The following is a 26,024-nucleotide window of genomic DNA, read 5'->3' as shown; positions in this document are numbered from 1 at the left end:
GATGGATATAAGGCAACCATAAAAGATGAATTATGATTCAGTTGTACCCTCTGGATCACAAAAGAGATTTAGTTTCAACTACAGCTTAATGAAGGGGGTAAATGCAATGAGAATTATTCTGAAACATCTAGAATCCCCACAATTCCTATAGGTCTTGGAAAAATATCACAGTCCTCTGTGAGAAATCTATCACATTTAGAAAGATGATTAGTCAATATTTCTTCTTTTAGGTAAATGAAAGAGGTAGGCACTGGCTCAAGAGAGTTAGGGACATTGCTGTGATGGTGCAAACACAACAGAGAATAGCATCCTAGCCTATCTACGTCCTTGACCTTCACTGAGTTATGCAACCCACATGCGATCACTGTGATTAAGAGAAGGCTGAGCAATACAAACAAAACATTACATTTATATTACAGTGGTTTTATTATCTTGAGACACCAAAAATATTTTCCACCTTTTTTTTTTTTTTTTTTTGCAAACTGGCAGTATGTTCTCACATTAGCCTTTGCTGCATTTGGTCTCTCCCATATGCTAATTAAGTCAATACAGTATTGACTGTATTGAGGCCAGATCATCCAGAAAGCCTTAACAAGTTGAGGAGCTGGTTTGTTTTGAAGAACAAATGGGTTTTTACATTAATGACTGTCTTCTCTGGAAAGACTGAAGAGAATATATTCCTTTCCTGGGTCTTGCTCATTTATAATCACCATTTTAACCACTGAAACTTATATGGCATTGTGTCTTCACAATGTTGCTTTAGTGTTCATGACAGATGTGAAAATACACGAGAGATGAAAAGACTGGCAATTTACTATGTGCCCAGCATGGATCTAGCACTGTATATCTATTAATTATTTTATTCTGAGCTCAAATATCCAGTGAATGTTAGACCTGGAATTTGGATCCAGGCCTTCTGACTCTATATGCCATGATCTTTCTACAATCTCAGGTGAGAATATGGATAGGGATAATAAAATTGATGGCAGGGATCTACATGACATAGAGCTATGGAGAAATATTTAGGTAGCCTCACGCTGATAGCACTAGCTTCACTCTTTAATACATGTTAGACACAGATTCACCCATGCCTACAGTTTTTAATACTTAACACAAAAGAACTATAGGCATGTATAAATCTGTATAGTTCTGTGTGTTCAACTAAATATAAAAGCTGTTCACTTTCCCCATAACACAGTAAAATCTCATTACATAGGGAGATCATCTCCATAATAGCAATGGTATATACTGAGAAAAACTTGAATTTCAAGAGCCTAAAGTCCTTCCCATCTCGAAAATGTTATGTTAACTGACCCTTCAGTTTTTACTACATTAATACTGTTTCAGCAAAAAGACCCAGTCTAAAACTTTTGTGTTTCTTATGTTGTGCAGGCCGTTTCCGACAGCTGGAAATCCTGGACCATGTAACCAATGCCTTCTCCTCTTTGCTGAATGATGTCAGCATCCTGCAAAACAGAGCTGAAGAGAAAACTAGAGGAGAAAGTGTGCAAAGAACCTCAGTGAGTGTGGCCAAAGAGCATCGCAGAAGAATGGGTAAACTCTTGAGGAGAGCTTCAAAGCAGGACATCAGGAGGAACTGTAGCCCAGAGGCATCAGAGTCCTTCAAGATGAAAGATGAGTTTTTTATCTCCTTCACAAAACCATGGGAGTGTGGAGCAGAGCTAGCAGCAACCTCAATGAACCACAAGAAAAATAATTTATCTCAGTCAGTAGAACATCAGTCTCTCCAAGCCTGTGATGATTTGCTACCTCATCATCCTCCTTGTGATCTTCTGGGCAAGCAGTGGGCTTGCTCATCTACGTTGGCCAAACAGGCTCCTCCTTCCTGTGAGTCTGAGGAGTCAGTCAAGGCAAGAACTCAGAAGGAGAACTTATTTCAAACTAACAGGCTCAAGAGCTTGTCTCGTCTTGCGGGTAAAGGACCAGAGTCGTTTGAAATGGAAGAGGTCAGTGCTGTACCAATGTGCCCACCTTCCTAAGGGAAATAACCTACACCATGACACCCTTGTTTTCCAACCCTGATTTCACCACTTCATCTTTTAAATCCTCAGCATTACATCTTAGTGTTCTGAGTCAGTTCAGTGATTTAAAGTCACTCTAGTTGCTTTTGTTGAAAATAACCTAGTAGGAAACCAGCCTTTGCTTTCTCCAATGTCTGTCCTTTTTCTTGCTCACAGTTGAGTCCATGGGTCATTTCTGACTCTGGTGTTGCTCAATTGTTTTATGTACCTCAGTATGCTTTTTATCTACTCTAACTTTTTGTGTTTTATCTTCTTTGAGAATCAGTTCAGCTACTTCCCACTCAGTGAAACCTGCCTTGACTACTTGTCCTCTGTTCTCATGGCTTTAGCAGTGTGAGCTCTTTATGTTAGAGATTGAGTGTGTGTCAATGCTATCTTCCTCAAAAGACTCTCATTTCCTTTAGGACCAAAGATGTGTGTTGGAAATATTTCCCCCACAATGCTTAACACAGCTCTAGGGACTTGGGTTTGATTTTGATTTCAGGGTGTTAGTATGCTGTTTATTTGTTTGCTTTGGGAAGTACTGATTTTCACATAACCCGACCTTCATTTCACACACATTTTTTGCTCCTTTATCTCCACCTTCATTCATTTACACTAGTTTTTACCTTCATTTAGATGACATTCTCACTTGTACTTCTGAGAGTTTTTTTCTTTTCAAATACATATAAATGTCCACTCATTTGTCTATTCATAATGGCAACTAGGATGGAGAATTAACTTGTTGTTAACTCTGTTATTTGTAATATAATTACAAATAAGTAATTACAAAGGAAGAACAAGGCTTTTCTCTCCTTTCATCTAAATTACCCAAAAGTAGGGCAGAATATTCACATGCAAATTCCAAAATAGAGTTACTTCTCCATTGAGCTCTCTATGTGCACAGAACTGGTAACAGAATCTGCCTTGGAAAGGGAGCTACTGAGAAGTGGCAAGGATGGGCACTGAAACCATAAGATGGTAGGCACAGAGGCAGCCCTAGACATACCCTGTACATTACTATACAGACATGTTTTCCAGTATTCCAGGAGCAAGTAAAGCCATTCTTAGCCAGCCTGGGGCTGAAAGGATAATGAAATTTGTAGAAAGTAAGGCTTAACCATAATTTTAAAAGAATAGGATTGAGTCAGGTGAATATGATTATTGGCATATCTTCATCCCACAAAGATATAAAAATTACTTCAAAATATGTAGGTGTTAATTTAATGTTCCTAATATCTATTTATGTATATGTATGTTCTTGTACATATATGCCTTGTATAAAAATTAAAGAACCTTAAAATGTTAAACTGAATTTAAATAGTGGCATTAAAATAAATAACAATTATAAAAAAAGGGAAAACACATACCTTTGGTGAAATACCCTGACTCGAGGATAAACTGAGAAGGCACTAAAAAAATGATTTTTTAAATCTTAACCTTGCAAAGATTAATTACCAAACCAATAGTTAAATTACTATAAATAATGTCAAATCAATCTGCTATTAGCTAGGACCCAAACAAAATGTTTCACCAAACTCTAATTCATTGCCAAGCTTCATCAGACTCTATTGTCCTTCAAGGTTCTTCTGCTTCAAACTAGACTGATTTAGAGGAAAATAATATTCATAGTATGCTGTCTAAATGTCAGAGTACAGGGATGGACAAATACCAAATTTATCAAATTTTATGTAAATAAATAAGAAAAGAGTGTTAGTTCTTGATTGGTATACTTTCAAGAATTTTAAAATTACAATTATTCAAGAAAAAAACTACATATTAGTATGTATCTGGGGAGACAGTAGAAACACTCTCAGACACCAAAATAAAGAAAACAAATTCACATGTTTCTTTAGCACATAGTAGGTACTTAGTAAATATTTGTTAAATATTTGATAAATAAAGTAAATATTTGTTAAAGAATTTGACAGTATTAATTTAATCTAAGGATGGCTTTCATAGAAACACAGAATATTCTGTCAAACTTCATAGTCGGCTTTGTTTGTGGTGTTATTATTTTCTAGGATTTGTGTGTGTGAGAGACTGTATGTGTATGTAAGGCAGAGATAGTCCTAAAAATGATAGAAAAGAAACATGCTATTTGAATTTTATTTTAATAAAAAGTGCATATAAAATATTACCTTCTCACTGGGGAAAAAATATTTGTTTCACTCAATACGAGTGGATGAGTAAATGAAGCTTGGGGAGATTGCATCTTAAACAGAAGCCAATGCCAAATTTAATATTTATTTTTCAATGTTAAATTTTAAAATCCAATTATAAGAAATGAAAAATATGTGTGAAATTGGAAGATTTTCATGGCATTTAAAACAAGAGCCAATGTACTTAAATATCTAGCTATCAGAATTTCAAGTATGATTAACCAAATTTTGTCTCCAGATCAACCAATGATGCTTTCCCTAAAGTCCTACTAAAAGCTGAATTTGGCAATATTTGTCTCACTTCTCAAAAGTATAATTTCATCAAAATTGTGCATAGATTTCTAATGTAAAAGTCAACATAGTTTATGTTTAATTTTACTTAGTAAAATTGAGTTCAGCCCCACTCTTTTTAAATTCCCAAATACATTGAGTGATTTTGATACTTGTAAAATTGGTACAATTGTAAATTCAAGGTAGGATATTTCTTCATATCCATAATAAATAATTTTCAGCTTTCCCTCCTGTTTGCATATAAGTATCCTGTTCTGTAGAGTCACATGTGAGAACATTAACCATATTATTAAGCAATGTCAGTCAACATCTTAAGTGGGGAATATTTCAAAAGTTATAACTATTTCTTTATTTTATTTTTTATTAGTTTATAAGTTTGGCTCAGGCAGAATAGCCCAGAAATACACCTGGCTTTCATTTTAAATTAACGGGGCGTTTTTCTTTTTTTTTTTTTCAAAAGACAAACACATGCTTCACATTGCCACAAGTGGATTTTTCTCCATGATATGGTCATTGCAAAGACATTTTTTTACATTTGAAAATGCATATGATGTGCACTGATTTGCATTACCAACCTCAGTGAAAATAATGCTAAGAAGTAGGTCTAACAGGTTACTAGTGTAGCATAACTTATTTTAAAAAAAAGAGATGAGAGATTAAAAAGACAGATGAAATATTTCTTATTACAGTTGAGCTCTATCCTCATGATCTCTAGTTTATTCCTGGAGGTCATTTATGGCCGTATGTACCATGATATTTAAAATGTCTATGTCCTTTAATTCAGCTTTCAGTATTCAAATATCAAGTCCAAGTACATAATATGACGTGTATAAATAGAATTATGAACAAGTGAATTTGATACTTGTAAAATTGGTACAATTGTAAATTCAAGGTAGGATATTTCTTCATATCCATAATAAATAATTTTCAGCTTTCCCTCCTGTTTGCATATAAGTATCCTGTTCTGTAGAGTCACATGTGAGAACATTAACCATATTATTAAGCAATGTCAGTCAACATCTTAAGTGGGGAACATTTCAAAAGTTATAACTTTTGAAATGCACCTCAGCATTATTTGTAATTGCAAAATTTAGAAAACCTTCCAACAGTGGGAGAATTGTTAAGTAAACTAATGTACTTCCTGAGAACAGCCTATTGTCCTGTCATTAAGATGATGTTTTTAAAGAAATCTTATGATGTGGGATAAAAGTACCCCCTTCAGATTTTTCAGTGAAAAAATTTGACTACATGACAATATCCAGAATAAATGTATTAAAAAAAAAATTGCAAAGAAATACTTCAATATGTTTTTGGAGTAACAGTAACTGTTTTCTTGCCTTCTTTTTATTTTTTGTAGAGATGGGGTCTCACTATGTTGGGGTCTCACTAGGTTTTAAATGCCTGGCTTCAAGTGATCCTCCCACCTTGGCCTTCCAAAGTGTTGAGCTTGCAGGCATGAACCATGAAGCTCAGCCCTGTTTTTTTTTTAACCTTCTTTTCCTAAGTATCACGTTTCTATAATAAGCTATATTGCTATTTTAAAAGCAATATGCATTATTTTGTTTAACGATAACTTTATAATACAGTAGTATTTATTACTTTATTTTAAAATTTCAAAAATTAATTTTGCTCTAGCAATTTGGAAACTAAACTTTAAAAAATATGTCTAAGCACTATATAGCAACTAAATTTTCTGAATTACTTTCTGTAAATTTATCAAGCCTCAATTAACTTGCTTTCTCCAAATATACTTAAATTTCTTGGAAGCAAAAACTAAAATCTAGAATAGAAACATTATTATTTAAATTTATTTCAACTGCATATCTTCCAGAAGGAGCATTGATCCTCCCATCCAGATGTGATCTTCCCCTTTCCTGAACTTCTTTAATTCTTTGAATCTTTATCATGGATACCTTGTCCCTGCTACATCCTCCCAGCAGACTGTAAGTTATTTGAATTCAGGAACTCACATATTCCTCTTGTCAGTTGCCAGTAGACACTCATTATATGTTGATTAAAATAAGTGAATTTATTACAAAAAAATTCTAACGAGATTGATGCATTTTGATATCTTAGGTCCAGAGCTTTGAGGAAGAGACTGGTAATCCCCTTGACGTGACCTCAGGAATTGTAGGTAAGAATTCATCAAGGTGTGTGATCTCATCAGTGGTCTTTCAGAATGTAAATAACTGGTACTTAACTTTCTTCATATGTACAGAGCTTAAATTATCTTTAGAAGATACTCTACATTCACGCATCTCCTGAGATATTAAAAATTTACTGGCAGGCCACGTGCTGTGACTCATGCCTGTAATCTTAGCATTTTGGGGAGGCTGAGACGCGTGGATCACCTGAGGTCAGGCATTCAAGACCAGCCTGGCCAACATGGTAAAACCCCATCTCTACTAAAAATACAAAAAAATTAGCTGGCACGGTGGTGTGCACCTGTAATCCCAGCTATTTGGGAGGCTGAGACAAAAGAATCGCTTGAGCCCGGGAGGTGGAGGTCGCAGCTAGCTGAAATCATGCCACTGCACTCCAGCCTGGGCAACAAGAGCAAAACTCCATCTCAAAAAACAAAACAAAACAAAAAAACTACTAGCAATGCAAATATACGTGTACATTTTTAAAGACCACAGAAATGTTCAATATCCCTGGAGCTAATTGCGTGTGTGGCTTGCCTGGCACAAATTCTATATGATCTGACTACCATAGTGGAATGAATTTCATTAGACTGAGCCTTACTGCAGGAGGGGTGTACTTTTTTACTCCTTCTACCAACTGCTTCATAGTGTACAAACAGTTTCATTTAACTGGGTCTCAGTTTTTCCAACTGAAATAAAGAAATAAGTACAGATAATTTTAAGTTCTCTGCTGGCCCTTATATTCTAAATTTTGTGTAATCTTAATGTTAAACTCTCAGTGGACAGAGAGGTTCCCTACATGTAGCTTTGCAAGTCTTCTCTTGGCATGATGCTTTATCATCCTGAACAACAGAGAATGAAACTCTTTTCTAATCCTGGTCTTTATTCCCTCATTCATTTGTCATCATAATTAGTATTTCCATGGTCTTTTAAGAAGTTAGAATTCGGCAGAATTAGTCCACCAAAATACAGCAGATGAAGCTGGTGCATTTCCTGGAAGAAAATATGCAAATTTTTAATTTAATTTAGTGCTGTGTCAAACACATCTTTTTCATTACAAAGTGTATGTATGGGCCTCATTTTGCTAAATGCTGTTTAGAAATTATGCATTAGTAATTATAGGGTCCTGCTGATTACATAAATTGTTATCCTGCTCTTTGAAGTAATTACCACATAACCTGCATTGAGGCTTATAAGATGAAAATAAGCATCTGTTTTCCATCTAATTGAATTCTTCTCAATGAAGCTGAAGGTCCCCTTGCCAATAGGAACTGCTTTTCTTGACATTCTTTTAAGAGGTCAATTAATACCATGTAAGTTGCCCCAGTTGTTCCAAAAAATTATTTGGGAAGTTAGACAAAAATTACTAATCTACATTTAATCTCAAATTGAGAGAGCAAAGTAAGGTAGGTAAAGGTGAGCCTAACAGGTAAAATCTGAATTATAGTACAGCAAATGTGATTTTGTCACTTTCAAAAATAGTATTTTTAACCTAAACAAACATAAGACTGAGAATAAATATGTAAAACTAGTTCAATTAATGGGAAAAGTAAATTACCATACATATATGATAATTATATGTGTGTATGTGTAATCAGTTTGAGATATGTATACATGCATTTTTTTTTCCTCAAAGTACAAAAGAATTACTTTATTTTAAAGATGAAAGCACATAGACTATTTTTTTTTTTGTACTTTAGGTTCTGGGGTACATGTGCAGATCATTCAGGATTGTTGCAGAGGTACACACATGGCAATGTGGTCTGCTACCTCCATCCCCTGGTCACCTATATCTGGCATTTCTCCCCATGTTATCCCTCCCCAACCTGCCCACTCCTCCGATGTCCCTCCCTTGGCCCCCTCCTACAGACCCCAGTGTGTGATGCTCCCCTCCCTATGTCCATGTGTTCTCATTGTTCAACACCCACCTACCTATGAGGGAGAACCAAAATATTATGGCAGTAGTGATGTTGTGCTAGTTCTGGTGCCACTCACTCAGCTGCTTCCTGGCTCTTGAGATATCTCCTCTTGGAACATTCCCTCTGGGAACCCAGCCCCTGTGTTGTGCGAAGCCCAAGTGACATGAGGATGCCACATGTAGACTCTCTGGTGGACAGTGCTGCATGAGTTCCATGTGAATAAGCCATTTTTGAGGTCCAGCCCAGTCAAACTTTCAGACTCTAGCCCAGGTGCCATCTGATGCAACTGCATGAGAGAATCCAAGCAAAAACCACACTGAACTAGCCAGCCCACAGAATCAGGAGAGATAGTAAATAGTTGTTTTACACACACATGAAGGTCCATGATGAACTCTTCAAATACCTTTAAAATGTTGTTAAAAACCAATATTAAGACTGTATTGCCTATTCTCATGTGCAATACTCCACATACTAGCAGAAAAATTATGTTTAATCATTTCCTAATTGAACTGAACAAATTGACTTCATATAGAAAATTGGGAGCCAAGGCCACAAATGTACTACCCTTTCTGAGCCCCCAAAAAATAAAATATCACTTAAATGACAAGGGAATATAAGGGAAAAAAGGAAATATATAATAGTGCTATTTAAAAAGAAGAAGAGGAGAAGAGGTCTATCATTCATATTCTATAAGACTTGAGGACTTTGTGTGTTATATATTGTGGGCAAAATTGCAGACAATTCTCGGTAAAAAGCCCACTTAGGGATTAAAAAGATGAATCTACTGCAGAACGATACTAACATGATAAGGTAATCATTTCCAAGAGAATCTCACTTAGCTATCAAATTGGATAAGATATGCCTCCCTGTCACCTTATAAAATCATCAAACCAAGCAAAATTATAAGATTTAGCAGTTCAAAAATCAGAAGTTATTCTGAATAAATGTCCACTAAAAAAAAGAATGATTACAAAGAAGCATGGTAAATCCTTAGTAATGAATATTCTCAGTGAGTTGTATGAGGACATTGCATCTATATAAGAAAATCATCTTTAATGAGCAGATTCCTTTCAGATAAAATATACAATGCTTGATTATGTTTCTGATGTTAAATAAATCCTAATGTGCCAATCAGCCCACAGAGAATAATCATAAACTCTGGACAAAATATTTTTAAAACTCTTACATTAAAGGTACTGCAGAGTGACCAAAAGGGGGCAGAGAATGGAGGGGGTTTCAACACATAGAAGGAAGGAATGGCACTGGGTGACTGTCCTGTTTTTTAAAAGTCTTTTAGCTTGAAAATAGGTTCCAGTTGACACCATCCTAAAACTCTAATAGAAAGTAGCAGTCTTGGCTGGGTGCAGTGGCTCACACCTGTAATCCCAGCACTTTGGGAGGCCGAGGTGGGTGGATCACTTGAGGTCAGGATTTTGAGACCAGCCTGGCCAACATGGTGAACCCCTGCCTCTACTAAAAATACAAAAATTAGCCACATATGATGTTGGGTACCTATAATCCCAGATACTGGGAGGATGAGGCAGAAGAATTACTTGAACCTGGGAGACAGAGGTTGTGGTGAGCCAGGATTATGCCACTGCACTCCAGCCTGGGTGACAGAGTGATTCTCCATCTCCAAAAAAGAAAAGAAAAAGAAAAATGAAAAAAGGGAAGTAGCAGTCGTACTAGTTAAAAAAATTAGAAAAGAAAATTTGAGGCAATGGTAACAGTTGAAAAGAGAAGGAGGAAAAAGACTTTAAGAATCTGTTAAGACTAAAAGGAGTGAACTGAGATTTTCATTTGCAGTGTGGTTCCAGCCAAGTTCCCTGCCTCCTTAAACAACACGCCATTCACAATATTCAGGAATAATAAAAATATACTGGACACATGAAGAAATAAGAAAATATAACTCATATGCCAGAAAATGGCAATTACTGAAGACAAACCATGAGAAAACCCGACATTCTAATCAGTAGATAGAGAGATTATTATAATTATGCTGAAGGATATAGACGAAAATATGCTTACAGTGAATGAAAAGATAGAAAATCTAAAAAGAAAAATAGAATTATAACAAATAATAAAATGTAAATTCTATAGATAAAAACTATAATTTCTGGAATTCAATATTTATTTAACATCACATTGGAAACAGTGAAAGAAATACTTGGTGAATTTTAATATATCTATAGACATTATCCAACAATCTGAAGATCAGGAAAAAGATTTGAAAATTATAAAAAATACTTATCTGAGTTTCAGAAGCCTGTGAGGCAATATTAAAGGTCAAACACATGCAGTTGCAGTCTGAGAAGGGAAGGACAGAGAAAACTGTGGAAAAAAATATTTGAAAAAATAATGGTAAGAAATTTTCTACTTTTGCTCAAAGATTTACATTTACAGATTCAAGAAGCCAACAAACTCTAAGTAGGATAATTACAAAGAAATTACAAAGAAAACTACACCTAAATAATATTAGGATCAATCTGATAGAAATCAAAGATAAGAGGAAATATTTAAAGCAAGCACATAAAAATGACATATTGAATACAGGGGAATAAAGATTTGAATGACAGGAGACTTTTCATTAGAAACAATGGAGACCAGAAGATGGTAAACTATGAGCCAGAATTCTACATGCAGCAAAAGTATCCTTCATCAATAAAGATAAAATTTCAGGCAAACAAAAGAAAATAATTCATTACCAGCACCAATGTAATGTAAGCATTGCTAAAGGAGGTTCTTTAGACCAAAGATGGTCAGTGTATTGTAGTGTTTTATACCGTATGTTGGTGTTATACTTGAGAATTTATAGCATAAAGGATAAGGGAATTGGTTAATGAACAAATATACCTACAAGACTTCTACATTTTACATGAAGTGGTACAATATAACTTTAAGTAGAATGAAAAAATAAGGATGTAAAGCATCCTTTACAAAAAACGAGAGGTAGAGCAAAATGCTGATAAAAATTTACATACATGTATATATGCGTGTGTGTGTGTGTATAGTTTGTTTGATTTTTGAGATAGGGATCTCACTTGCTAGCCCAGGTTGAAGTGCAGTGGTACAATCCTAAATCACTACAATCTTGAACTCCTAGAGTCAAGAGATCTTCCTGCCTCAGCCTCCCAAGTAGCTGGGACCACAGGTGCACACCACCATGCCCAGCTACTTTTTTAAATTAAAATATAATTTTTAAAATACAATAAAATTAGTAAGAGACAGACTGGTGTATGCATAAAAATGACCGAAAACTAGGAGATGTGTGAGAAACTATTTAAGAACTAAGTGGGAAAAGAAAAAGAAATGAGTATAATAAACAAAATGTCAATAAGACAGATTCAAGAAATACTACATAAATGTAAGAGGAGGCTGCAGTTGGACTCTTACTGTTTCAACGATTCCACCTCAGATCATTATAAGGAGTGCACAACCTAGATCCTTTGCATGTGCAATTCACAATAGAATTTGTGCTCCTGTGAGAATCTAATGCCACCACTGATCTGACAGGAGGCAGAGCGTAGGCGGTAACTCCCACTTGCCCACTCACTGCTCACCTCCTGTTGTGTGGCCCAGTGCCTAACAGGCCACAGACTGAAACCAGGAGTTAAGAGAACCCTGCTTCATATTAATAAAATATGGAAAAGGTGAACTCAGGTAATAAAACCAATACAACATACAATTAAAGTTTGATTATTGTTAGGGCTTTTGAAACAAATAAAATGTTACAAATAAATTGAGATTAAAAAAACAAAATAAAAATGTACAATAATGATTTGGTTACATTATTTTATTACAACAAACTTTCTAGGGAAGGTTAATTGTGAAAGGTTGAACCTAGAATAAGTGAGATATAGACAAAAACTAATCAGGGATTATAATATTAAAATCTAATAATGCATACTTAAAAATGAAAGAAAATATTAAAAATAAAAAAGGTTTTCAAAAATTTATCAAAATTTCATTTAAGAATTAACAATTTCACTGAGCACACTGTCTCACACCTTACAATTCTGGCACGTTGGGGGGCAGAGGTGGGCAGATCACTTGAAGTCAGGAGTTTGAGACCAGCCTGGCCAACATGGTGAAACCCTGTCTCTACTAAAAATACAAAAATTAGCTGGGCATAGTGGCACATGCCTGTAATCCTAGCTACTCAGGAGGCTGAGGCAGGAGAATTGCTTGAATCTGGGAGGTGGAAGTTGCTGTGAGCTGAGATCATACCACTGCACTCCAGCCTGGGAGACAGATTGAGGCTCTGTATGAAAAAAAGAAAAAACAAACAAACAAAAAAAAAAAAAACAAAGACAAAACAGTTATGCATTATTACATACCAAGTAGTTAACATCTGAAATATAAAGGCTGACTTCATCAATTTGTAAATAAGCCCCTACAAATAAATAAGAAAAACAAGATCTTATTGGATATGGGGAATGGAAATACTTAGGCAGTTCAAAGAAGAACTATAAAAGCTCCACAAAAATGGTAAAATAAGATTGACTTTACCTTTTCACATATTACATTAGCTAATAATTAAAAGTTAAATAATACAAAGTAATAGTAAAAACGTGAAACTGACACTCACCCACTGTTGGTTGAAATTTAAATTTTTGTAATTACTTTAAAGTGTAACCTGGCAATCTCTCATAATTTTAAATGAATGCAACTTTTAATGTATTTATTCCAGTTCTGTAACTTGACCTGCCAATAGACTCAAATGTACACATAAAGAATTTTACTGTAATAATTTCATAATAACAAACAACTAGAGACAGCCTAAACGCCCAGAATAATAATCTACTTTAAAAATTATAGTACATCCTTATATCAAAACAATTCAGTCATTTTTTAAAATGAGGAAGATTTAAATGTGTTCATATGGAAAGGTCTTTGAGACAGAGTTGTTAAAGGAGAAAAAAAAGTTACATGCAAAAGAGTCTATCTATACACTCCTTTGTATTAAAAAGAGCATATTCATGGTTATGCACCAAATGATGCTTCGGTCAATGACAGACAATGTATATAGCAGTGGTCCTATAAAATTATGACACCGTATTTTAACTGTACCTTTTCTATGTTGAGATACACAAATACTTACGATTGTGATATAGATGCCTGTAGTATTCAGTACAGTAGCATGCTGTACAGGTTTGCAGCCTGGGAGGAATAGGCCATACCGTCTAGCCTAGGTGTGCATTAGGCTATGCTTTCTGAATTTGTGTAAGACTACTCTATGATGTTCAAACAATGAGAAAATCACCTAAGTATGCATTTCTCAGAATGTGTCCCAGTGTTAGATGTTAAGTTACAGATGATTGTTTAATATTTATACTGGGGGAAAGGCATGCAGATTGCTTCTGGAGAAATGTATAAGCAATTGTTAATGGTAGTAGCTTAAAAAAAGAAAAACTGATACGTTTTAAATTAATTGGCATTTTAAAATTTTCTGTGTGTGTGTGCATGGGTGTGTATTTATTTGTATTTTATTGCACTTTAGGTTCTGTGCAATACATGTGAAGGGGTACATGTGAAGAACATGTAGGATTGTTGCATAGGTACATACATGGCAATGTGGTTTTCTGCTCCAGCCCCATCACCTATATCTGGCATTGCTCCCCATGTTATCCCTCCCCAACTCCCTACCCCCAACTGTCCCTCCACTAGTCCCCACCTGCAGACCTCAGCATGTGATGCTCTCCTCCCTGTGTCCATGTGTTCTCATTGTTCAATACTTGTCTATGGGTGAGAACATGTGGTGTTTGATTTTCTGTTCTTGTGTCAGTTTGTTGAGAATGATGGTTTCCAGGTTCATCCATGTCCCTACAAAAGACATGAACTGATCATTTTTTATGGCTGCATAGTATTCCATGGTGTATATGTGTCACATTTTCCCTGTCCAGTCTATCAATGATGGGCATTTCAGTTGGTTCCAAGTCTTTGCTATTGTAAACAGTGCTGCAATGAACATACGTGTACATGTGTCTTTATAATAGAACAATTTATAATCCTTTGGATATATACCCAGTAATGGGATTGCTGGATCAAATGGAATTTCTATTTCTAGGTCCTTGAGAAATCGCCACACTGTCTTCCACAATGGTTGAACTAATTTACACTCCCACCAACAACGTAAAAGTGTTCCTATTTCTCCGCATCCTCTCCAGCATCTCTTGTCTCCAGATTTTTTAATGATCACCATTCTAACTGGTGTGACATGGTATCTCATTGTAGTTTTGATTTGCATTTCTCTAATGGTTTCCTTTTGTTACCATGTGTATATGCTATTTTCAAAATACTACACAAGAAATAATTCTGACAATTTCGTAGGAAGTAGAGACAATAAAAATGGAGCTTTTGGCTGAGCGCAGTGGCTCATGCCTGTAATCCTACCACTTTGGGAGGCTGAGGCCGGTGGATCACCTGAGGTCAGGACTTAGAGACTGGCCTGGTCAACATGGTGAAACCTCATCTCTACTAAAAATACAAAAATTAGACGGGTGTGATGGTGCATGCCTGTGGTCCCAGCTACTCAGGAGGCTGAGGTAGGAGAATCACTCCAACTCAGGAGGTGGAGGTTGCAGTGAGTTGAGATCACACAACTGCATTCCAGCCTGGGTGACAGAGCAAGACTTTGTGTCAAAAAAAAAAAAAAGACGGGGTGGGGGGAGCTTTTAATATTCCTCTCTGTCTTTTACAGATCAAGCATAAAATAATACAAGAGAATAAAAAGATGAATATTATAATTGATTACATGTACTCAATAGAAAAATATTAAAATGAGTACTATTTGCCAGTGTTCTTGGAATATTTATTAAAATATCTAACAACATGTAAATGCAAAGATTATTTTATAATTTTTGGGGGTTTTTTATTTTTTATTTTTTTATATGGAGTCTTGCTCTGTCAGCCAGGCTGGAGGGAAATGGCACAATCTCAGTTCACTGCAACCTCCACCTTCCAGGTTTAAGCAGTTCTCCTGACTCAGCCTCCTGAGTAGCTGGCACACACCACCATTCTGTGCTAATTTTTGTATCTTTAGTAGAGATGGGGTTTTACCATGTTGACCAGGCTGGTTATGAACTCCAAACATCAGGTGATCCACCCACCCCCCAAAATGCTAGAATTACAGGTATGAGCCACTGTGCCTGGTCTACACACACACACACACACACACACACACACACACTGTATAAGCCACGTTTCTATAGCTATAAATGCAGTGCAGTAACATTTGAATTCAATCATAAATGTAAAAGTAACACTTTCCCACCCCAAACAAACGTAACAAAATGACAAACCCAGTACTTGAGGTCTGGGTCTTCCATTCTATACAAGAGTATAGAAAAGTGTAATTTTAAATTATGAATTCAGATAACCTGAATAATAATAAAGACATTTTATATAAAACACAGAGTTCTACCACAAGCAGTAATTTGAGGCCAATTCATAGCATTAATTATTTTTATATCAAAGAAGAAAAAACTAAAATAAATTAGGTATTTGCCTCAATAAGTCATCATTAAATCAATAAAATAAACGTAATTAGAAGTTAGACATTAATAAAGATAATAGAAATTGATAATGTAGAAGGAAGAAACAAGTGATTTGGTAAATAAAATCCAAGAACTAAATTTTTATAGGAAAAAAACACAAAGCTTTCAAAAAGCTGAAAATGCATACAAACAAAACTAGAACATCAAAATAAAATTAAAGAAAATAAATATAGTAACTGATATAAAAATAAAATGATGCAATATGCAAACCCATTTTTAAATTATAAAGGAATACCAGTACAACTATTATAATTAAAACCAGAGGTAATTACTATTGATACCATTTAAGGAAATTTAGGTAGATAAATATATTTTGCATATGTCATTTATTTATAGATATATAAACTTTGTGTTATCAAATTTCTTATTGGTACTATATTACCAATATTTAGTCATATCACATATATAACAAAACTTAATAAAATATCATAATAGAAAAAATAAATAAGCTAATACCACAGGATAAAAACAAATAAACATAAACTAAGTTTATCAGAAATTACTTCTGAGAACAGCAATGAGAAAAAAATTGCTATATGACTGGTTCTTTCAGTTTTTCAAGAAAGAGGTAGTTTCTTGTTTATGTAAGTCTTTCAGATAATGCAAATAATTTTAAATGTTCCAAGCATATTTTAGATTTTAGAGAAACCTGATAGGAAATTCTAACTAAAATGTCTCAGAAAACTTCACTTATGAAAATAGATGCAAAAATTTTTAAATAAACTAATGGTGATTTAAGTGCAGTAAAATATTTAAAAATACTAATACTTGAACAAATAGTTTTTAGTGTAAGATATCAAAAATGTTTTAACAATTAAAAACTAATATAATTTGTCAAATATAAATAGTCATAAGGTAAAGGAAATACTTGACATCATCAACTTGATAGATTTTGAAAAACATGTGTGACAAAAAATATTTCCATATCACCCTTTACCAAAAGAAACTGAAGAGAGATGACATTTCAGATATATTATTAAATGTAAAAACACCCTCAAAATATAAAAGAAACAGAAATAAATGTAGATGAATATAATTTTGGAATAGAAAATGTTTTTAAAGCTTAGCATAAAATAGCAGTTAATCTGATTAGCTTTTGCTATCTAAAATTGAAAACATATATTAAAAAACTTAAAAATTTATCAGTTAATTACAAAATACAGTAGAAGTACATAAGGATTTCTTACAAATTAACATCTAACAAGAACCATGTTTTTTTCATACATTTGAGGATGGATCAACATCAGTAAAATTATTTAATAAAGCATATTACATTAACAGTTCTAAAAAAGAAAACAAATAATATTAAAAGGTGCAGAAAAGAAAAATAAAAAAATGTAATTGATTCATACTTAAAAAATAAAATGAACAAATAAAAACTCTTTGCAAGTAAGAATAAAAGAGAGATATCTTAACCTAGTAAAGGGCATCTATCAAATTTTGATAGCAATTTCAATCCTAACAATTAAATCTCAGAAGAAATTCCATTAAACCAGAATACAACCTGCCCACATTACTTTTATTTAACATTGAACTAAAGGTAAAAGCAAAAAAAAACTCAGTAAGGCAATTATAAGAGAATTGTGAAAAATTAGAACTGACTGGTCGAGTACCGTGGTTCATGCTTGTAATCTCAGCACTTTGGGAGGCCCAGGCAGGTGGATCACAAGGTCAGGAATCGAGACCATCCTGGTGAAACCCTGTCTTTACTAAAAATACAAAAATTTGCTGCGCATGGTGGCTGGCGGATGCCTGTATTCCCATCTACTCAGGAGGCTGAGGCAGGAGAATCTCCTGAAACTGAGAGGCAGAGGTTGCAGTGAGCTAAGATCTCACCACTGCACTCTAGCCTGGGCGACAGAGCGAGACTTCATCTCAGAAAAAAAAAAAAAATTATAACTGTCCTAAACATCCAATAAAGGGGATTGTTTAAATAAATAATGACATATAAAGTGGACTATCACACAGTCATTAAAAATGAGAACACAAACCGTATTTCATGACATAGTGGTTTAAAGGCCTATAGTTAAGCAACAAAACCAAGTCATAAAGTAAAATGTATGCTCCTACAGAAAAAAAAAACCTCCTAATTTTCTAATGATAAATTACACATATCATCTGTATAACACATAAAAATTACATATGAGATAAACTACAGTTAATAGTTTGGTGACCATCTGATGGTGATGGGTTTCAAGTAATATTTTTTCTTCCTTTTATGTTTTATATTGTGCAGATTTAAATTTTCTTAACAAGTTTCTAAGCCTCACCCCTCCCATTAAAAAAAGATAGATAGATAGATGGATAATTGATAGATCAATAATTAGATCCATCCATGATTCACACTGTTAACAATGGCAATCTCTAGATGATAGGATTGCATCTGTTTTTTTCTAATTTTGCTCATTTTTAGCATACAATTTGTCCAAAATAGAATAAAAAATCATTCCACAAAATGACCCTAAATGTTAATGTTCACAAATTGAATATATTTGCAGATTTATTAAGAGAAAATCATTAAGGTTTTGCTAATAGGATTTTTGCTCCCAGGCAGATTTGGAGAAGGTAACTTTCAATGGGTGTATCCTGTCTCTTGGTTGGTCTTCTTTCTCATCAGTTACCACTAAACACTAGATTATGTTTACTCTCTTTCTCTCTTTCTTTTTTTCTCTCTCTCATCTTTCTGTGTTATTTCAAAGGGTCTGAAATGCTAATTAAAACACCAAAAATACCCACTCTCCTTTTTTTTCAAGTAGACACATTACTCAATGCCTGTTTCTCTTCCTCCTTTATTTTCTCTGCCTATGACCTCTTCCTTTTGGCTATTGCTATCCTTGGTAAATGACACCTTCACAGGGCTCATTTGAAGGAACCATAACTATTTGTCTCTTATGCTCATTTGTGCTCCGCTTGATGATAAGACACTTACTTAACAGCACCCCCAGGTCTAGGACAATGCCAGCCTCATAAAGAAGCCCTACCTGTATAAACTGCCTCCCCACACTGGCCATATCACCATGTCATCTTTTTTTGTTATAGCCAGAAGAGTTCCCATTCTAACTCAACAATGGCAATTTAACCCTGCAACAGTGCAGTACGTGCAGAGTACTAATGGTTGTCCTTAAAATATACTACATGGTATTTTAAATTATTTTATTGGCATAGACTTCCATATTTGTAAATCCTGAATATTGGCCAGTTATATATTCCTTTCAAATCTAGGAACTGGTGCTTTATTTTTGCATGTTACATTCAATCCTAAGGAATGCAGATTTTTTTACTTCAGTTTTTCACACATTCCATACACATCTCTCAGAAAGTTGGTTTACCTTACTATACATGGAATCTGTTGCTTAATTTTATATTTCAGATCAATTACAATTATTATGGAGCAGTTCACTCTTCATATGGTAACACATTACATTGACACAAAGATTTTCAGTGTCATGAGTAGTTTCAGTTTCATGGCTTAACATAATCATCGCACTATTATTTCTCTTTTAGAGTTTAGAATTCAACAGATTAAGTAACTTGCCTAAATTTGGCACCCGGAAGGACCAAATCTCAAACCAGACTCTTTTCATTTCGTATCTAGTCCTTCTTTCATACTGAATTTATTCATTCAACAAATATGTAATGGATATGTATGTGCACAAGAATCTGCACTCGATGCTGCTCTGGGTGCCACACACTCAGAGCCCTTTGTTACCGGTGGCAAAGATCCAAGTTATTCCGAGTTATCGGGCCTATCCTTATGGGTCCATAGTGACTTCAGTCTTTGCCTCCTCAGAAGAAAGAATTCTACTGAGGGGCATAAAGCAGAAAAAGGGCCCAAGGCAAGCTCCAGAGCAGGAATGGAAGTTTATTTAACAAGTAAAAATGACTTGGAACAGGAAAGAAAGGAAGGTGTGCTTGGAAGAGACCCAAACGGGCACCTTAAGGTGAAAAAGAAGGTCAAGTGCCATGCGTAACCGTAATCCTAGGACCTTATAAGCCCGCCTCTTTCCCATGATTCTTCCCTTGGGGTGAGCTGCCCGCATGTGCAGAGCCCTCCTTATCCTTGAGATGTGAACACCTGTGGTCTGTTCAGGGAATTATACACATGCCCATCTCAGGCTTTCTTCCCCTTTCCAGTGGAGTGTACCTGGAAGATTGTGTCACCATTTTTATCTCTCAACATTCATGCCCAGGAAGTTGCTTCTTCCTGGGGCCTGCATTCGATCAACAGTTTGATGTTAACAGGTGTGGACCATCAGGAAATGGCCTCTCCTTGGTGCTGCCAAATTATCATTTTTAGAGAGGCAATGCAATAATTGCCTAACCATCACCCAACATTTCTAGTGGGTTGGGGGAGAGCCTTCACCTGCCCTGCTCAAGCCTAACCACGTGTAACACCTTGACTGTCTTTAATTCTGATTGACCCCTGAATCGACACTGAGAGAATTCTGAGGATACAAATGGAGGGAAAACAGACCCTATTCTCATAGAATTTGTAAGTATCAGAAGAAATCAATTAATATTGAATTATAATTGTGATAAGTGTCAGGACAAAAAAAAAACCAGTAGATAAATAGAAAGTTGTTAACATCCAGGAAGAGACAGATACAGATTTGGATGCCTTATAAAGCATCCTTATAAATTCTTGGCAATGTTTATTGAGTGACTTACTGAGGCTCCAGGTACTTTATACGTATTAATTCATGGAATCTTTCTTTGGAGGAGAATTCTATTTTTACCACTGCCACTGCATCGATAAGGAAACTGAGGTAGAATGATTGTGTAACTGCCCATGGCCACACTCGTAGAGCCCTTGACTGTCTTTTGGTTCTGGTTGCCCTCTGAATTGACCTTGAGAGAATGCCCCTGGTCAAGCACTCTGACTTGCCTTGAATCCTAGTGTGGAAAAGTGATTATATAACAAAATTGCTCAAAGATAAAAGAAACTGAGATCTCAAGACTCATAATATACTGATTTCTGTAGTAACATCCTACAGATGGATCTACTTTGCTTTCTCTAGTTTCCTACCTGGTTTATTACCACTGGCCTCCGTGATGATGCAGGCTGATAACGTAGAGGTAAAAAGGGATTCTGCCATCACTGAGAAGAGGGACAAGAGTGCCCATCTCTTTTGTTGTTGGCTTGGTTTGGGTTGTGCTGTTCGTTTTCAGGGAACCAGTGCATATGGAAGAGGGATGGCCAACATGAAGGGAACTGCTCACCAGTGACCAGAACACTGGTGGAGAACACCTCTCCGTGGCCCTGTCCCTTGGCTTAGTCACCTGGCCTCAATCTGAGCTCAATTGCTTAATTTTCCACACACCCATGAAAGTCAATTCCCATGCTGCTCTGTATCTTCTTTATATTTCTCCATAATGTAGTCTCTGGCTGTTTAACTGCAGCAGGCTTTATGATAAGGGTTTTGTTTTTTTTTTTTCTTCCTTGGCAGTAGGCATAGACTTAATTTTAAAAGACACACTCAAACAGCCATGAACGACTTATACAGAAAGCAGGGTGTTTTCTAGCCTTGTTTTTAAAATATTACAATTTTTTTATTAGGCAATTTTATCATTGTTATAAATAAGTAATTGTACTGGGGAGAAGGGATAATCCTTATTTAATTAAATTCATCTATACTCCCAGGTTGGCAGCAACAAGACATATGTGAGACTAATACCCACAGCCTGCCTCTTTGCATGTGCAATTAAAAATTCACTCTACAGTAGCACTGGCAGTTTAGTGTTGCTTTTGGCATTTACAAATTCTTTTATTTTGTGACTTTTTTTTACCATACACATATGCTGGAGCAGATGTTGCTTATTTGTTGTTTATTCAAATCTGTAGGTTCTGGCAGCTAACTCCATTGTTCTGTAATGAAGCTTTATTCACTGTCCTGTATTAGGACCCAGTGCCTGCACGAGAGGCTGCGTTAGTTCCCAGTAGGGCACCACAGTTATTGCCCTTGTAGTTGGCTGTTTATAGTTGGAAGCTTGCATTGGGGGAAAAAAGCAGCAACAACAAAGGGCTGGGTAGTCACCATTCGGGGTCAGTGGAAGGAAACAGACAGGAGACTCATCTTGCTGTCCCCTGCTCTATATTCCTGCCCAGTGGCCTCAGCCTGGCATCTAGACTCATCTGCTGTGGGGATTTGGTGTCTGAGGCTGGGAAGTATTTTCTATCCTGCTCTTTCCCTTTTTTACCTTTCTTTTTCTCTCTCTGGTTATTTATTTTGTTCACAAGCAGGGTACCCCCTGCATCTCCCCATCCCCTCCCCTTTATTTCCAGTACATTCATAGATTTGTTAATAGTCGTGCTTAGCCATAGGAGCTCTATCAAGCACAAACCTGTTTCTTCCATGTATCACCTCCTCATCACATCTTTCCTTATCCAGATACTATTTCTGGCTGCCTATGTCTTGGGGGTAGCCACACTTCATAAAGTCGAGAATGTCAGGTCCATGTTGACCATGATAAAGACCTGCTGATCCCTAGAGCTCGAATGCCAATTTGGAGACGTTTGCCTGCTGGAAAACTCCTGTCTTGGCCAGGAGGCAATCAATCAGAGATGTAACCACCTCCATCTGGCACATTATGACATGGAACCTCACTATTAACACATTTGTGATTCATCTTGTCCCAACGAGTGGTGCCAGGGATCAAACCATATCCTCCTTCCCCGTGGCAGCTGGGAGCATTCTAGCTTCCCAGCATGGAGAGTTAACACATTGGCTCCTGTGACATTGCAAGTAACAATTCTTTTAATTATCACACCTTCCCTCCCCCTCCCCACCCACTCCACAGATACTTTGGCACCATGAGGATATTTTGCAGCCGGCAATCAGTACTTTTCTTAATTGACTGAGTATGTTCCAATAGTGTGAAGCCTGGTATTATTCACTCTTGAATGAAAGGGGCAGTTGCTTGATGCTAAGCTCTATAGATATAACACAGTACACTTGTTTGGGGCATTTTACTTCCATATGGACACTGTATTGTTCATTCACAATTTTTAAACATTGATTTTCTTAATTGTCTAAATAATGAAAGTGAATCCCCATAGAATTGAATTCAAGGTCTTTCTTATTCTGGCTTCAGCCTGTTCTTACCACCTTGCTTCCTCTCCCACAGCCCAGACACTGTGTGTGTTGGATTGCTTAGTGTCCCTCAGAATACTCCAGTTTTGCATCTCTGTAGCTACATTGCTCCTTTTTCACAGACTGAACTTCCAATCTCCTTTTTCACATCTCAGAAGTCATCCATCTTTCAAGGTCCTATTGTGGTGATTACCTCTTCTATCATCTCCAAGAACCCTGCTCCTTGGACAGATGCCTTCTTCAGTGCTCCCATAAATGTTGTTGATTTGTGTCTTTACCATAGGCCTTAATGCATTTTGCCTTGTATTATAATTAGCTGTGTACAAAACAAATGTACCTAGTTAAATTGTTACTCCTTTTATGGGCCCTTTGCACGCATCTTTGTAGCCATCTCTCAGCTAAGGGCTGCTGTGGCATCTACACAGGGGTTAATTAGCATGTGGGGCTATAAGGAATGGAAGTAGCCCTTTTTTGAGGATTCTGTGTGCCAGGCACTACACAAAACACTTTACATTCTTAATTCATCCTCAATACCACCATGGGAGCAAATGGATTTTACTCCCATTTTACAGATGAGGGAACCATGGATCAGAGAGGGTATCGGGCATTGGACCAAAATAATTCAGCAAGGGTGTAACTGAGCTAGTAGTCACATATCTATGTGATTTCAAGACTTTGATTCTTACTAAGATATCCCTTTATCTCTCTCACAAAAAAAATTAATGTTGCTATGTTTGTAGAGTTAAGATACCATCCTAGTGTAAAAATGTTGGTAGAACTTGTTCAATAAAGAAAACACTTCTGTTCTAAGGGAGTATTAAAATTAAAATACATTAATATGGTTGATATGGTTCACACCAAACAGGGGAACAAGCCAAATTTGTGATTTAACTAAGGGTTGAGTTGATTTAAGTTCAAGCTTAATAATCAGAAGTCTAAACCACTACCTAGAACTATGCTAGATATGAAGATAAAAAAAAAAAAGGAGGCTCAGCATGGTGGCTCATGCCTGTAATCCCAGCACTTTGAGAGGCCAAGGTGGGAAGATCACCAGGTCAAGAGATTGAGACCATCTTGGCCAACATGGTAAAACCCCATCTCTACTAAAAATACAAAAATTAGCTGGGCATGGTGTCGCACGCCTGTAGTCCCAGCTACTCTAGAGGCTGAGGCAGAAGAGAATTTCTTGAACCCAGGAGGTGGAGGTTTCAGTGAGCTGAGATCTCACCACTGTACTCCATCTCAAAAAAAAAAAAAAGATAAAAGATAAAAAAGAGCATGCTCTTCTATGCTTTCTATAAAAATCACATTTAACAAGTTTAACAAGAGATGTGTTTCTCCGTTTTTTCAAGGATAGTTTATGTCAGATAGGAAACCAAGAACCATTTTATCTTAGCCTGGTAGTGTTTTAGAAGAAGGTTAGAAAATACATCTCTCAGCCAGGCAGAGTGCCTCACATCTGTAATCCCAGCACTTTGGGAGGCCAAGGTGGGAGGCTCATCTGAGGTCAGGAGTTCAAGACTAGCCTGGCCAATATGGTGGAAACCTCATCTCTACTAAAAATATAAAAAAATTAGCCAGGCATGGTGGCAGACACCTGTAATCCCAGCTACTCAGGAGACTGAGGCAGGAGAAATCCATGAACCCTGGAGGTGAAGGTTGCAGTCGCAGTGAACCAAGATTGTGTCACTGTGCTCCAGCCTGGGTAACAGAGCAAGACTCAAAAGAAGGAAGGAAGGAAGAAAGGAAGGAAGAGGAGGGAGGGAGGGAAGGAAGGAAGGAAGGAAGGAAGGAAGGAAGGAAGGAAGGAAGGAAGGAAGGAAGGAAGGAAGGAAAGAAGGAAGGAAGAAAGGTCAGTTTCTCACAGGCCTTTTTGAATCCGGAGAGGTGATTATGGTAGGAAGAGAGGGTGTAACCAAGGTGGGTGATAGAAGCCTTCAAGGCGGAAGGAAGGGGAGGCAGAGAGGCAAAGCTGATATAGTTCCGGTGCTCTTTGTCTTATTTTTATTCCTATTCTTTCTCCAGCTCACATCCACAATTCCCCTAGTTCTTTCTAGGTTCCTTTAATTACTGCCCGAGTGCTAATATAAAACAATTCAAGGAGAATACTGCATCAAGAAACCTAGGCCATTAACTAAGAGGTTTGTGTTTTGCTAAAATTCTCAGGTAGTATGAAATTAAAGATCAATGGCTTGGGAGCAAGCAAGGGAAACATTATAGCTTCCCACCTCCTTTTCAGGGACCTGTTGGAGGGAAGATCCCAGTTCTTGTCTCCTGTAGCAAACATCATCCTTTAGGATGAGCACGAGGCTTTAGGAAAGGTTGAGCAAATAAGGCATCCCAGTGAAAAGGAAACTGGTGATAGAACAAGCTTTGGGCATTACGGTTCTTCCTCTCATAACTGATCTTATTCTGGCCATTACTTTGGAAGAAAGAGTCGGCATTTCCCCCTTCTAGTCTTCCCTGGAAAAGTTGAAGCCAGAGGTGAGACTGATTCTTCTTTCTGGGAAGAGAGATTGGAATGCAGCTCAGTGCCAGAGCAGCTGAGATTTTGATTGGTTTCTTCTGCTGCCAACTCTAGCTGGCTTCTGGTGTCCACACAGAGCTCAACAATGATATCTGACACGGTCTATTTCCTTTAGCATGTGCAATTTGCCCACCTGCATGGCAGTCTCACAGGTGGAACCTTGGTCTTGAACTGATGCATTAATCGATAGGTTTTGAAATTTATTTTATAAAACATAATATGAACTTGTAGATATTCTATGTTCCTTAAGTAACTTTCACTAAAAATGTGTAGGGCTGGTCTAAGGGAGTTTCAAAGTTCTATGTTTATCATA

The 26,024-nt window shown here is 36.4% G+C and overlaps 1 protein-coding gene across 15 annotated transcripts in view; it reads left to right on the top strand.

The window, feature by feature from the left end:
• Positions 1 to 26,024, top strand: part of ITPRID1 (ITPR interacting domain containing 1) — a 122,062-nt gene that overhangs the window by 44,539 nt on the left and 51,499 nt on the right. For all 15 annotated transcript variants that reach the window (XM_078342489.1, XM_035253481.3, XM_078342488.1 and 12 more), the window contains 2 exons: positions 1,393 to 1,967; positions 6,551 to 6,608. In XM_078342489.1, coding sequence (XP_078198615.1) covers positions 1,393 to 1,967; positions 6,551 to 6,608 — 633 coding nt within the window. The remainder of the gene's footprint in view (positions 1 to 1,392; positions 1,968 to 6,550; positions 6,609 to 26,024) is intronic.

This window comes from Callithrix jacchus, chromosome 11 (genome assembly GCF_049354715.1).
Source record: "Callithrix jacchus isolate 240 chromosome 11, calJac240_pri, whole genome shotgun sequence".
In the NCBI taxonomy this organism is placed as follows: domain Eukaryota; kingdom Metazoa; phylum Chordata; class Mammalia; order Primates; family Cebidae; genus Callithrix; species Callithrix jacchus.
The sequence above is the reverse complement of the archived record's forward strand: the minus strand, read 5'-3'. Positions and strand labels throughout refer to the sequence as shown.